The sequence below is a fragment of the Carcharodon carcharias genome, chromosome 3 (genome assembly GCF_017639515.1).
Source record: "Carcharodon carcharias isolate sCarCar2 chromosome 3, sCarCar2.pri, whole genome shotgun sequence".
NCBI lineage: Eukaryota > Metazoa > Chordata > Chondrichthyes > Lamniformes > Lamnidae > Carcharodon > Carcharodon carcharias.
Genome location: NC_054469.1, coordinates 180,504,706 through 180,520,298, shown reverse-complemented (window position 1 = coordinate 180,520,298; position 15,593 = coordinate 180,504,706). Strand labels below are relative to the sequence as shown.

At 40.5% G+C, this 15,593-nt stretch overlaps 1 protein-coding gene across 1 annotated transcript in view; it reads right to left on the bottom strand.

Annotated features, from left to right (window-relative positions):
* Positions 1 to 15,593, bottom strand: part of nedd9 (neural precursor cell expressed, developmentally down-regulated 9) — an 80,651-nt gene that overhangs the window by 16,312 nt on the left and 48,746 nt on the right. The window contains exon 3 of the mRNA XM_041184359.1: positions 5,625 to 5,723. Within this exon, the coding sequence (XP_041040293.1) occupies positions 5,625 to 5,723 (99 nt within the window). The remainder of the gene's footprint in view (positions 1 to 5,624; positions 5,724 to 15,593) is intronic.

Here is a 15,593-nt window from a genome sequence, read left to right as displayed (position 1 = left end):
GTGGTCAGGAATGCATGGGCGGAGCCAGGTGCCTGTGAGCCGCCGGGTCCAATGGCAATCGAGCAGCTAGTTTAAAAACGGCCCAGGCTGCCACGGAAGAATGTCTTCTCTGCATTGTCAATATTCAAGTTATGGAGTTATGGTATTTACAAAGGAACAGAGTAACTAAAATGAGCTTTGGTCCCTTAGAGGGTGAGGCTGGGGGATTAATAATAATAAACAAGGAAATGGCGGAAGCAATGAACAGGTATTTTGTGTTTGTCTTCACTGCAGAAGGCACAGAAACAACCCAAAACAGTTGAAAATCAAGAGGTAAAAGGAGGAGAGGAAGTTAAACATCACAATCAGCAGGGGAGAATCTATTCGAACTAAAGGCTAACCTGATGACTTTCATCCCAGGGTCTTAAAAGAAGTGGCTGCAGAGACAGTAGATGCATTGGGTATGAACATCCAAAATGCCTTAGATTCTGGAAAGGTCGCTAGTAGATTGCAAAATCGCAAATGTGACACCGCTGTTCAAGAAAGGAGGGAGACAGAAAGTAGGAAACTATAGGCCAGTTAGCATAACATTTGTCATAGGGGAAATGCTAGAATCCATTATTAAGGATGTAAAAGCAGGACATTTAGAAAATCATGCAGTGTCAACATGGTTTTGTGAAAGGGAAGTTATGCTCGACTAATTTAGAGTATTTTGAGGAAGTAACAAGCAAGGTAGATAAAGGTGAACCTGTAGATGTGGGGTACTTGGATTTCTAAAAGGCATTCGATAAGATACCACATCAAAGGTTATTTCATAAAATAAGACCACAAGGTGTAGGGGGTAACATATTAGTATGGATAGAGGATTAATTAGCTCATCAGAAGCAGAGGGTAGGGATAAATGGGTGATTTTCTGGTTGACAACATGTGGAGTGCCACAGGGATCAGTGCTGGGACCTCAACTATTTACAATCTATATCAATGACTTGGATGAAGGGACCGAATGCTAAATTTGCTGATGGCACAAAGATAGGTAGGAAAGTAACTTGTCAAGATACAGGAGTCTTCAAAGAAATTTAGGTAGGTCAAGTGAGTGGGGGGAAAATTGGCAGGTGGAGTATAATGTGGGAAAATGTGAACTTGTCCACTTTGGCAGGAAGAATAAAAAAGCAGCATATTATTCAAATGGAGAGAGATTGCAGAACTTTATGGTACAAAGGGATCTGGTCTCCTGGTACTTGTATCACAAAAAGTTAGCATGCAGGTACTGTAAGTGATTTGGGAGGCAAATGTAAAGTTGGCATTTATTGCAAGGGGAATTGAGCATAAATGGGAAGTGTTGCTATAGCTGTACAGGGCCTTGGTAAGACCGCATCTGGAACGGTGTACAGTTTTGGGTTCTTTACTCAAGAAAGAGTATAACTGCATTAGAAACAGTTCCGAGAAGGTTCACTTGACTGATTCTTGGGATGAAGGAGTTAGCTTGTGAGGAACAATTGAGCCTGTATCCATTGGAGTTTAGAAGAATGAGAGGTGATCTTATTGAAACATAAAAGATCCTGAGGGGCTTGACAGGGTGGATGCTGACAGGACGTTTCCCCTTGTGGGGGAGTTTAGAATGAGGGGACACAGTTTAAAAATTAGGGGTCTACCAGTTAAGACAGAGATGAGGAGAATTATTTTTCTTCCCTGGGTGTCCTTGTTCATGAATCACTAAAAGCAAGAATGCAGGTGGAGCAAGTAGGAAGGCAAATGGTATGTACATCATCACAAGGGGATTTCAGAAAAAGGGTAAAGGTGTCTTTCTACAAGTTGTACGGCGCCTTGGTGAAACCGCACCTGGAGTATTATGTACAATTTTGGTCCCCTTATCTAAGGGGAGATCTACTTGTCATAGAGGGAGAGCAACAGAGGTTCACCAGATTAATCCCTGGGATGGTGGGATTATTTTATGAGGAGAGATTGAGGAGACTGGGTCCGTATTCCCTAGAGTTTCAAAGAATGTGGGGTGACCTCATTGAAACTTACAAAATTCTTACAGGGCATGACAGGGTGGACGTAGATAAGATGTTTCGCCTGGCTGGTGACTCTAAAACCAAAGGACACAGTCTCAGAATAAGAGGCAGGCAATTTAAAACTGAGATGAGAAGAAATTTCTTCACTCTGAGGGTGATGATTTTTTAAAATTCTCTACCCCAGAGGGCTGTAGAAGCACAAGCATTGAGCATGTTCAAAACAGAATTCGATGGATTCTGGAGACCAATGACATCAAGGGATATGGAAATAACGCCACTTTCCTGCACTAAGGTAGATGATCAGCCATGATCAAATTGAACGGTGGAACAGGCTTTATGGGCTGAATAGCCTACTCCAGCTCCTAATTCTGGTGTTCTTGTGATGTTTACCAATGTCTTATCCCTTGCACATGAGCCATTACTCCAGGGCCAGGATTCTGTGGTACATATGGGAATGTCTGAGCAGCTCACACTTTCACACCCATGGAATAAATAGATTTTGCAACCAATATTGTCTGCTATCCGCCCTTTATTATTGCCAGTTAAAACTGGTTTACATGTTCAGTAGTGTTTTTGAAACCGTGACTAAACAATGGGAGTGGGACTATAATTTAAAAAAAAAGATTTTAAGCAATTAGGGTTGTCCTGAGGTTGGGAAAGGTGCTATTTAGATGCAAGTACTTTCTTTTTACTCAACTATTGAGTATGCATCACAGTTCCCACACAGACAGACATTTACAAGCTGGAAGGGTCAATCAGAATATTAGACACAGTGATTGCTTCTCCTGTTTTTTAAATTTGTTCATGGGATGTGGGCGTCATTGGCTAGCCCATCCCTACTTGCCCTCATTCAGAGGACATTTTTTTTTAAAGAGTCAGCCACATTGCTGTGGGTGTAGAGTCACATGTAGGCCAGACCAGGTAAGGACAGCGGATTTCTTTCCCTAAAGGACATTAGTAAACCAGGTGGGCTTTTTTTTTTACGACATTCGGCAATGGTCATCATTAGACTTTTAATTCCAGTTTTTTATTGGATTAAAATTTCACCAGGATTTGAACCCGCATAACCCTGAGTCCAGTGACAATACCTCTATGCCACCACCTCCCGTTAACAGTCCTACTAATTTTCTGGTCATTAAGAGTTAAAGAAGGAAAATTAGGTGTGCTGGTCTGGTCTCTGGTCTGGTAATAAATTTATAAAATCTATCCCTATATTTAAAATTGACAATAGCTAGTCATGCCTAGCAGAAAGGAAGACGCCGGTTGCTGTTGGAAGTCAATCATCTCAATCCCAGGATATCACTGCAGGAGCTTCTCAGGTTAATGTTGTAGGCATCTTCAGCCACTTCATCAATGACCTTCCCTCTATCCTAAAGTCAGAAGTGGAGATGTTCACATATGATTGCAGAAATGCTCAGCACCATTCATGACCCCTCAGATACTGAAGCAGTACATGATCACATGCAGCAAAACCTGGACAATATCCAGGGCTTGGGCTGATAAGCAGCAAGTAACATTTGCGCCACACGAGTGCCAGGCAATGACCATCTCTAACAAGAGAGAATCTAACCATTGTCCCTTGACATTCAATGTCATTACCATCTCCGAGTCCCCCATTATCAACATCCTGGCGATTACCATTGACCAGCAATTGAACTAGGCCAGCCTTTTAAATACTGTGGCTACAATAGCACAAGGCACAAACCAGGAGTACGGTGGAATACTCTCCACTTACCTGAATGAGTGTAGCTCCAACAACACTGAAGATGCTCGACACCATCCAGGACAAACAGTTGGCTTGATTGGCATCCCATTTGCCACTTTAAACATTCACTCCCTCCACTACCAACACACATTAGCAGCAGTGTGCACCATAAACAAGATGCACTGCAGAAACTCACCAAGGCTCCTTTGAAAGCACCTTCCAAACCAGCAACCTTTACCACCTAGAAGGGCAAGGGCAGCAGATGCATAGGAACCCCGCCACCTGCAAGTTCCCCTCCAAGTTACACACCATCCTGACTTGGAGCTATAATCGCCGTTGCTTCACTGTTGCTGGATCAAAATCCTGGAACTCCCTCCCTACAGCACATGGACTGAAGCGGTTCAAGAAAGCAGCTCACTGCCACCTTCTCAAGGGCTATTGGGGATGATCAATACATGGTGGCCCATGCCAGTGAAGCCCACATCCCAAGAATAAATTTTTAAAAACTGTCCTCGGCACAGAAAAATTCACAGTGCAAACTCTGATCAGCAAGATATTGTCCCCTAAATATTTATAGCTAGATTAAACTGTATTGACTGGCAAATGGAATGCCGCAGCTAGTTATGAACCACTGGATTCAAAACATATTGTTGTGAGTTCACAGTCATAGTTTGAGCAGCGCAATGTTTGTTCAAGGTGATGCAATGGAGTTAGTATCAACCAAGTGAAAGTTACAGCTTTTAAAGGAGAAGGCAAAATGAGATAAATATCTTTTCAAAACGTCTTTCCTAAGGTACAACACCGTCAGCTCATGACAAAGGTTAGGACATGTGGAGTTAGGAGACAAATAGCTGGAAGAACAGCAAATTGACTAAAAAAAATAGAAAGCAGCGAGTAGTGATTAAAGGGTATTTATTCACAATAGGGGAAGGTAGAAAGCTGTGTCCCATAAGGATCAATGCAGGGACTGCTTTTAATATTATACATAAATCATTTGGACTTAGGAACAAGTAACTCAGCGTCAAACTTTGCAGATGATACCAAGCCCGGCCAGGGTGGGGAGTGGTATAGCTAACACTGAGGAAGAATGCATTTAATACAAAAAGACATTAGAAAACTTGCAGATTGGACAATTAAACGACAAATGATCTTTAACATAGATAGATGTGAGGCGCAACACTTTGATGGACAAAAACAGAAACATCACCTCCACCATAAAAAATAGAAACTGAATAGAGTAGAAGAGCAAAGGGATCTAGGGGCACAAATGAAAAAAGTCATTAAAAGCAGCAACGCGGGTCAGGAAAGCATTTAAAAATATGAACACAACACGGGGATTTATTTCTAGGTGTGTAGAATTCAAAAGTAGCAAAGTTACGTTAAAGTTGTACAAGATCCTGGTAGGGCCTAACTTAGAGTACAATGCACACTACTGGTCTCCATAATGGACATAGAAGTACTTGAGAATGTGCAAGTAAGTTATAAGGATGGCACCAGAACAGAGAGATGACAGCTATTGGGAAAGGTTGAGACATTTTTCATTAGAAAAGAGAAGACATGGAGGAGATCTGATATAAATCTTCAAAATAGGATAGATTTGGAAAGAATGCTTCCACATGTGGGAGAATCTAAAACAAGGGGCCATAAGTTCAGGATAGCTATTAATAAATTCAACAGGAAAAATGCAGAGAATTATTTTAAATCTGAGAGTAGTTAGAATGTGAAACTCTGCCACAAGAAAGTAGATGCTTTCAGAAGGAAACTAGATGAGTACATGAGAAACAAATTAATAGAAGGAAATGCTGAAAGGTTGAGATGAGGTACATGGAATAAGAGGAGACTGAACTGGAGTATGAATACCAGGACAGACTAATTGGGCCAAATAGCCAGTTTCTCTGCTGTACATTCTTTGCAATATTACATACCCCTTGATGGCGAACTGGTGGGATATCATAAACTCTTTGTTGCTGTCTTGATGGAGAGTCATAAACATAACCCTGTCCACATCTGATAGGAGTTACAACCTGTAGAAAAATAGCCAACAGAAAGTAAATTGCTAATAAACTTTCAAATAACTTTTTTATCTGCAAGTACTTATACAAAGAATGTGGAAAAGATGATCTCTATTAATCTAGGCTGGTGCAGTATCCACATTTGCAGTGATAAATCTCCTGAACAGCAAGCCAGAAATTATCTCCGTTAAGTTTAGTCATCTCACCAATTGGGTTTACTGGGTTCAAATTTCATTTGAGACTAGAATTTGAACTTCAGTCTCAATGAAGGTGTCTGGCCCTTTACTGGAGCTGTTAGGCCACTTTCAGTTTTGGGCACCTATTACAGACATTACATTACAGGGTTAGAGTTCAGTCAAGAATATTCATCACTGTTTATAAATTATCCAAGGCTACACCTGGATTTTTAATGGATGCCAATGAGAGATGTTGCCTGTGAAAGGTACAATTTTCTACTAACGGAAGGGTACAGATTGCTTTGACAAGTGATGCTTGTAGCTTTCTGGAAAGACTGGGAAAAAATATAGGAAACAAAGTTGCATCTGATTTTTATCAATTAGAATACACAGCATCCTGTCAGCCAATGATAGAGATACCACATCTTCAAAGCAAAGACAAGCTACAACAAAAGTTGTCACTGACCCTCGGGGTACAACAACCCTAATCTGAAGCATTTTGGTAAAATAGATCAATATTTTGAGACAGTTATTATAAAGAAAAAGATAACTCCTTTTTATCCATCCTTAAATCATAAGACTGACATAAACAGTTAGTTAAGCATGCATTGTGGGGAGAGTAGAAATGCTGTGCAGCTCACTGTACGGAGTAAATCTTACTGGCTGATCAACAATGAGCTAAGAAAGTAAGTTGTCCACTTTTTGCCAGCATATAGACCATTGCATATTGGGTGCAAAGGCTTGTGCTCCCAGTAAGCAGCCTGCCCATTTTTGCATCATATTGTTTCTTTGATTAGCCTCATTTAGTTGCAACTCCAATAAGGGAATAGTAATTTTAAAGTAATTACTAAGGAGTGTGGGTGTTACAGTGGATTAGCACACCACCTTCTGAATGCAATCCAAGCTGATGAAACATTATTTTCCATCATCGTCTGGGTTTAAGGGCCTAATGTCACAACCTCATTTCTAGCTGTCATGTGGTCACAGAAGAAAATATTTCTACAATGACAAAAACCGAAATAAATAACATCTCAGAGTCTATAATGTCTATTAATGCATTAGAATATATAGCTTGGTCTGCGCCCTGTGCCCCAATCCATCACTCGGTCTGTGCCCTGTACAACAGTACAGTACAGCAAATCTGTTGATCACACTTCTTTCAGCAGACAGGACATTTTTATTTGACAAAATATGGGTGTGGTGGCATTCAGCTTCCAAGTAAATGACTGAAATTCTGTTAACCCTTTTAGCCATGACACATAGCTCAGGCCATCTGTTTGGGGGAAACTTCTCACCCTGCACTAAATTGTTTTCTTATTCATTGGTGTCATCTGCATGAAACAGATGGAGGGCATACAAATCCTCTTAGCCAGCCTGCTTCAGGACAGCGTATTCTCAGCTATTCCCACTGCAAAGTGGAGGAAAATGTAGATTGAATATATGAAAAAAATTGTTTAAAAATTCCTCTGAGATAGCAAGAAAAGTGGAAAGTCATACTATGCACAAAGGCACTGGTATTATTAAAGATCATTTTCGAAAAAGTAAAGCCTATTTTTAAACTCCACAGAGCAGGGCCAACCAAGTTGAGACGTAAATTAAGTATGAGAGAGCCCATGACAGATCAATGAGAAAAAAGTGATGCACGGACAGAATGAGACACTGAGACACATAGAAAGAGATGTCTTTTCACCTAAAGCTACCAATCTACATGTGAAAACTGATGTGATGGGGTGGAACTGCCAGCAGCCATGGCCATCCCAGGAAAGTCAATATTGATTCAGCAGAAAGGGCAGTTTCCTTTTAAGGTGGTGCCAGATGGTTTTACAGTGCTTTGGTTTGGCTAAATTTCTAATTTTTTCCAGTTAAAACCAAGGGAAGGGATTGTGACCAGCTCATGGGCAAGAAAGTGATTTTCAAAGATAAATGATTTAAACTATAATAATTAATCTATTGAGCTAAATTAATGTATTTTAGAACCAGTATTTTTATTTTTATATACCAATCAACTGAATAAATATTTAGAAGAACTTCTTTCCTGTGTTTACAAAGCATTTTTTGATTCACTAAATAGCGTAGATTCAGCCAGAAGGTTTAATGTATTGGAATGATTACATTTGTCTCTATTTTAATTCATTTGTGATATATAACTAGGGAAGAATACTCTATATTGTACTAAAAACAGTTGAAGGTCAAGAAAGCAATGAATATAAACAAGGAAGAAAAACTCGACACTGCGTGGTGAGTGTGTTAAACCACCTGGCATTTGAAAGCCCAACAACCAAACGTGGGAAAGGGAAAGAAAATATGAGAATAGAATCAAAATGGGTTGTTGAAACAAATCAGTTTTCTCCGCTCCTTGATTCTCTGTGCACTTCTAAAGGACACGGGGACAAGGGCCATAAACAAGAATCAGATCACCACAGATCTATTGACCTTACACCCCAGCTTATGGTTGCACCAATTAAAGACAGAAGCAGGTGCTTCTCAGAGGGAAAAAAGAGCTAAAGTGGGAATCCCAGACCCTATTGCCAAGCAGTTCACCAAATATCCAGCTGTTTCAGCACTGAGTGTACTTCAGACCTTTAAAAGACAATTGCGGGACAGAAGTTTTCCTTTGTTATCTTGTATCCTCAGCAACTTCAACTTTCAATCTGTCAAAAAAGACCCAAACCCTGCATTCCTATCCATTCTACTGCTGAGCCAATCTTACAGCCATTTATACTGTGCCTCCTCCTGTCACCAATTGCCAACTTTATGGTGAATTAAAAAATCATTGCACACATTCAGAATTACTGGTGTGGTAGTTTGACTTGGTTGGTAACAATCTCCTCTAGGTCAGAAGGTTGTAGATTTGAGTTCCACACCAGGAATTGAGGCGTCTAAACTTACCAGCATCATGCCCATTTTGTGGGTCTAAAACGGGTGAAACAATAACTAGTTTAGCAAGACAGATATCTGTGCCCAAACTGCACATGTGTTTTGGGCACTGATAAAATGGTCAGGCCCTTTAAAAAAAAAGTGGTCCTGGTGGATGAGATTGGTAAATTGGTTCTCTCTGGTCAGAGCTTGTAATACAACGTGCGAACCCTGACTGGCATGTTTCTACCCTCAGTCGAGGAATCAGCACTGTGGACCCAGAACTTCCTGTGCATGACAGATAACAAGTTACCTCAACATTCAATCTGCTGACTGTCCAATTTTTCTCTTAATGGCATTCTCCACAAATACCTAAAGATCAGACGGATGCTGAAGTTTTATGGCTACCAGTGTTGCAGAGCTCATTTTAATCGTAGACAAAAATTGGGTTACAACAAAAAGCAAGATCTTTGTCGTCCTCCCCTCATCAAACAAACATTGCAGACTAAATTCCTGATGTGTTTGAGAGTGGTCCTTAGCAAAAAAAAGTTTTAAAAAAAAGGCTAAAACAGAACCCTGACCATTGTGTTTTACATCAGATTACACAGGATGTATGGCACAGACACAGGCCATTCAGCCCAACAAGTCCATGCTGGTGTTTATGCTCCAGTCGAGCCTCCTCCCGTCTTTTCTCACCTAAATCTATCATTGTAACCCTCTAGTCCCTTCTCCCTCATGCATATCTAGCTTTTGGTTTGCCATAATGTGTAGGAAAAACTGGGACAGATCTGGGGAACTTTGAGTAGAGACTGAGAGGATGGCAAGAACATTGTTGATGTAAGCACCACCTACGTGGACCAGCCTGAGCTCATCTATTTCGTAACCTGGAAGGAGTGTGTTGAAAGCCAGCACTGTTTTAATCCACCCACGCTATGCCACACCAGATGTTAGATTTAAACAGCCTCATCCATGGCTGAGGTGTAGAGATCTTGAAAACATAAACTTGTTGTGACATAGCTGCCAGGGACAGATTCTGCTGAAACTCGTGCCAAAAGCGTGGTTGTGGTAAAACAGGAATATCAATGTGCAGCCCGCAGCAATTGATTCACAAGACTCCACTTGTTCGTTCTAACTTAAATCAGGGGTAATGCATTTTAAAGACAGCTGCTAAAGGACATCAATGAATTTTTGGTAATTCTCTTTGGCTACAGACTTTCTCCAGGCTAAATGTACTTTCTTTAAAAAAAAGCTAAAAACGATACAAAGATAGATTTCCCACTTCCCTGTGCTTGAAGAATGGGTATTTCCCAGGCACAGGATAGACAGAAAAAGGATAGAAACCTGTTATCAGGACTCGGCACCCAACGCACTGACTTTGAAAATTCCAGAGGTTTTCTAGCAATGTAATTGGGTCTATGCCCATGCTAAACATAATGAGGTGTGCAGAGGCAGTCCCACCCTCCTCCCCATTTTCAGGTAGTTGTGAACAATGGATGCCCCAACAAAGACATCTAAGGAGACCTGGTACAAGGGCCAGATCCTGGACACTAGTGGGCTGCCAGAAATTGTGGTAGGAAAATGCACGACTTTGTTTTTACCCGCTCTCAAGCTATCCACCAAGACAAGGGGATGCACTTGGGGGATCTTCCAGTGTCTGTTCTCCTCAGCACCATGATGCTAGTGGAATAGATCTTACTTCAAGACTCAGCCATGGGATATGCCCACACTTAGAATCCCCCTCCCCCCAACCCACCAACCCACTTCAGATGCCTTTGTTGGAGCGTTAGTTCTACTAACGTTAGGTCATCAAACTGAAAGGTTAACACAATTTTGTCTCTCATTGCACAGATGCTGCCAGATCTGCTAAGTGTTTCCAGCATTTTTTGTTTATATTTCAAGTTTGCTCAGTTTGATCAAACTGAAGAAGATGCATATTTTGGTTTGTGCTTCTCCACACCTAAAATCTGGCAGCAAATGAATATTAAGCAAGTATTTATTGGTTCTGGATTATTACAAGAGCAGGATAACCTAGGCTGAGACTTCAGTGCTGTACTGAGGGAGCAGTGAATCGCTGGAAATGTTGTCCTTTATTGAACCAAGGCCTTGTTTGAATGAAACAAAAAACAGAAAATGCTGAAAACACTCAATACTGCAGTCAGCATGCGTGTAGAGAAGAGGCTAGGTAATGTTTCAGATATGCAGTCTACACCTGAGCTTTAGGTTTCATTTTTGTTTTCCAGCATCTAGAGTTGCGCTCCTTCTTTGTCTGTTCGGGTGGATTTAAATGGCACCGTTCAAAGAAGAAAGAATATAGATGCATTGGAGGTTTACAAAAAGGATTTACAAGGAAGATACCAGAACTGAGAGGTTACAGCTACTGGGGAAAAGCTGAACAGGTTGAGGCTCTTATTTCTAGAAAAGAGAAAGGCTGAGGGGTGAACGATAGAGGCCTTTAAAATTATGAAGGGGTTTGACAGAGTGGGTATACAGATGATATTACCACTTGCAGGGAGATGGAATTAGAGAAAAAAACTAGGAGGCATAAATACAGGATAGTTAATGCCAGTGGCAGCGGGATGAGGCTCTCAAGTGGGCATTAATTGGGGTGGAGGTCAAAAGGTAACAGGGTCCCCATTTGCCAGCATGATTAAATGCACCCACCACCCCCCCACCCCACCGAACCTTAGCCACCAAACACATGGGAGGGTACAAGATTTCATCCACAGTTTTTTGCAATCACAAATTTTTGTTGTTTGTTGTAGTTGTTATCTGTACATTTCGTTCTGCTGGCTGTGGCTATCTCGTCAGAATGAAGGTAAGGACATACAGAAAGATCTCTGTGGGAGACACTTAGCGATTTGAAGGTTACGAAGTAATGAGAACAACAGAAGAAATGAGGAGGTTTACTAATTAAACCATGTCTGGTAAACAATAGATTTTTGGGCAGCTTGGATCATTTCATGTATGTGAGAGACTCAATTCCTGAACTTAGTTTTCGACATTTCTACAAAACACAACTGTTGTATGCAGTCATTTTTCAGCTCACTTTTCACTACTGCAAATTTTGTCTTATTCTGGCACCACCCTTGAATTCTGGTAATTTGTTATAAACAGGAAGTCAAAACCAAAATCATAACCACAAATATTCTAGGGGTTTAAGTCCGTGACAGGAAACAAAAGTTACATCTGCACATTTCTACACAATTTAAAATTATGCAGAAATATTATGTCAATGATCCCTGACAATCACCTCAAGTCTATAACATGTATCGATGCTTACATTTATATTGCACCTTATCACATCAGTATATCAGAAACTTCTTCACATGACGAACTCAAATCACTCTCAGAATGCAGTGACTGTTAATACGTGTTAGTATACCATGTTTTTACTGCATTCCATTATCAACTTTGAACAACTTGTTAACAAGAACAAAGTCCAGATTAAGATTGGATTAGTGTACAGTGCACCAGGCCACAAAATTCACTTTTCCTGGAATGTCCCAACTTGTTGAGTAATGCATAGTTTAGCAACAACCCTTCGATTAATGACTGGAATAATTATACACTCCCTGTGTTTTTTCTAGAAGTCTGGCCATTCTTTCCTGCCTCCAGACATTGTGTGGGATTTGTGCCTTGTCATTATGAAGTCTGTAGTCATTAATTTGTCATGGTAATTGAACTGTTTGAAACCCTCGACCCACATTTCAAATTTGAAATCTCCCATCAGTTTTTATTTGGAAGTTGAACTAACAGGTACTAGTATATAAATGAAGAGGTTGATAACCAGACATAAATCTGGCTGGACAATCAGTTTCCTTGAAATTGTTTTTGTTCGATAATTTCTCTCTTACATCTGTCTCAGATGGAACTTCAGTGACGCTGTAAATTTAAAATGGACTTTAGGCAGCTTTTCCTTAACAAGAGAGGTTTTCTTTGTTAGTGAGAGACACTACTGAAATATGGATTATGAATATCTGTGTTTTCATAGGAAGGGCCAGCTGCTTTCCTGAAAGAACATGTACAAGCCGCACTCAAGCCAGCGTTGTTACTGCACATGCACAGCCACGCAGAATTTTTTTTTAAAGGGGCTGTGCATTTAAACAAATCAACTGCACGCTCCAAAAAAAAATTAGAGGGTATGTTAATTACAGGCCATAAGTGTAAGCATAAGGTAAGGGCAAAAAGGGGCTTAATAACCATGTGCACCCCCAATAGGGAGCCATACTTGGAACAGAATATAGCTCAGAAAATCAATGCTGCAGTTTCCCACCAGGAGTGCTGAATTCTCCTTCACATTACTAATAAGTTAGAAGCATCATAAATTCCCTCATCTCGGAAATATCCAATGCATGCAAAACATGCAGTTGCCTGTGGGATATACAACAGTTGTTTTCACAGCCCAACTACCTGACTAGCTGTTCCTTCTCTAAGTGGTAACAAATTCTGTGTTAACCTCCCAATTTCCACACTGTGGGAGCAAATCCCTGAAGCTAAAGTTATCCACATTCCGTTCATCAAAATCTTCATTCAAAGATTCTGATAAATTCACAGAGCTTGGAATTTTTAAATGATTTGCAGCATGATTTAAAATATTACATAAATCAAACATTGTTGCACAATTCTTTCAATATTATTTTTATAAACCCTGTAAATAAACATGATTATTGCTTTTGGCCCGAATGAAGTGTCCTGGTACTATGGTGTTTTCACCTTTGAGTCTCCAGATGGTGCATCCATGTAGGCCTCTGGCCATTGTTTAAGGGTACACACACAACTGTTAAGAGTCAGCCTTGGCTAGGTAGTGGCGCAATAAGTCAAGAAAAGTATGGGCTTAAAAGCCCGTCTTCAGGGACTTGAGCACATAATCTACGTTGACATTTCAGTGCAGTAATGTGGGAACTCTTACTTTCTGATGAGACAATAAATAAGGCTCCATCTGCTCTTTTAGGTGGATGTAAAAGATCCAATAACACTGTTCAAAGGGCAGCAGGAAAGTTGTCTTGGCAACATTTATGCCTCATCCAACATCACTAAAACATCTGGAAATTTAACTCATTGCTGCTAATGGAATCTTGCTGCATGCAAGCTAAGCAATGGAAGGTGTGATATGAATACATGTTCTTTCTTTCTATAGTGCACCACTCCTTACACAACATGAGAAAGTTACAGATCATTGCAGCTCTGGCTCTACTTAAAATAATGTGCTGTGATAAGAGTTGCAAGAGGCTCTGAAGTTGTAGCTTGGTTACAAACACGATAAACCATATATATTTTCGTATAAAGTGAATGGAAAGAAATGTCTCATTGGTTGCAGCAATCAGAAACACTTCTTAGCTCCAACAACCCGAATGTCACCAAAACCTGCTGTCTATAATAATTTTATGTAATGCACAGTACAGGTTACCCAGGTGACCAGGAAATCAAATTGGCATTTGCCAGTGGCATGGAATGAGCTCTTAGCGAATCTGTGTTTTTCATCGTGTCTGCTCTACTTTTCACTGAAGGTCATAGAACAACTGCTCAAATTCTTTTTGGAGATTCGACTTTTTCTTGGCTTGAAATCTTGGCAATATTTTCAAAGGCAATGCATTGTTAAAAACCTGCGCAGTCTAAAAGGGGCTGCCAATCCATGATCACCCATTTTTTGCTTTTGAAGTGGACCAATTTCACCCCTAGAGTTGTAGCATCTGAACAATGAATTAACATTATGTGGGGTACTCACATCAGATAGGAGTGTGGAATGTTTACCCCTCTCCCCATTATATCTAATCAGTCCTCCTAGTAAGGTGTGTGATGGACTAATTACATTCCCACAAAAAAACCCCACAGGGTCTAGATTTTCCATTCTTGAGGCAAGCTCCCACCATGAGGCACGCAGGGCTGCAATTTTAAAGTTACCAGGCCATTCCTGCCGCCTGCTATTTTCCCTGGGTCAGGAAAAGTTGTGGCCTGACACACAATTAAAGTTACATTGGGTTCACAATTTAAATCCCTGCTGGAAATTCAAGTTTCCCTTCCCATGATATTTTCCTGGAGGAGAGTGGGTTGCTGAAGGCTGTGGGAACTCCACTAGATAAATAAGTTTGTGAACTTTGGGGGAAGCCTGCTGTGGAGTTGGAAGCCTTTTGACGGGTAAGCTTAAAAAGGCTTGCCAATGCCCCTTCAGATTCCTCATAACCCCTCACATCCACAATGCCCCCTCTATGACACCGCATATCCCTTCAATACAGCCATGCCCCTTCCACCCCATACGTCTTTCATAAAGCTTCCATTACCGCATGCTCCTTCAATGCCAGCTGCATCCTCCATACCTACTCATCCTACAAACATTGCTTACAAGGCTGAATGCATTAGTCAGCTTTGGAACTCAGCCAAGCATTCATAACAAGGCCATCTAGCAACTCCATCAACAGAAGCAGGCTGAACAAATGGCTAGGTATTGATTTTCCATCTGACCTCATTATGAATGCTTGCCTGAGCTCCAAGATCCACTAATGAATTCAGCCTTGTAGACAATGCTTATACAGCTCTGGCAGGAGTGCTAGTTTTATTTGATTGATACTTTTAGCAGGTTATAATATATTTTCTTTCTTTGAAGTGATTTTTCAAAGCCTCTTTTTTTACTAGGATAAAATTAAGAGATGTTAAGACGACTAAAGATTTTTCACTGATACTATGAATGGTTGTGTTTGATTGACATTTTTGAGGTTGCTGGAGCAGCTGATTTTTCAAAAGAGATTTTCAAAGCCCATTTGCTCACTTTGTCATTTTCATGAGCATTTTAATGACTTACACTTATTATATGGCTCATTGGTTTTATACATAGTGGATACTGGAAGAATGAATA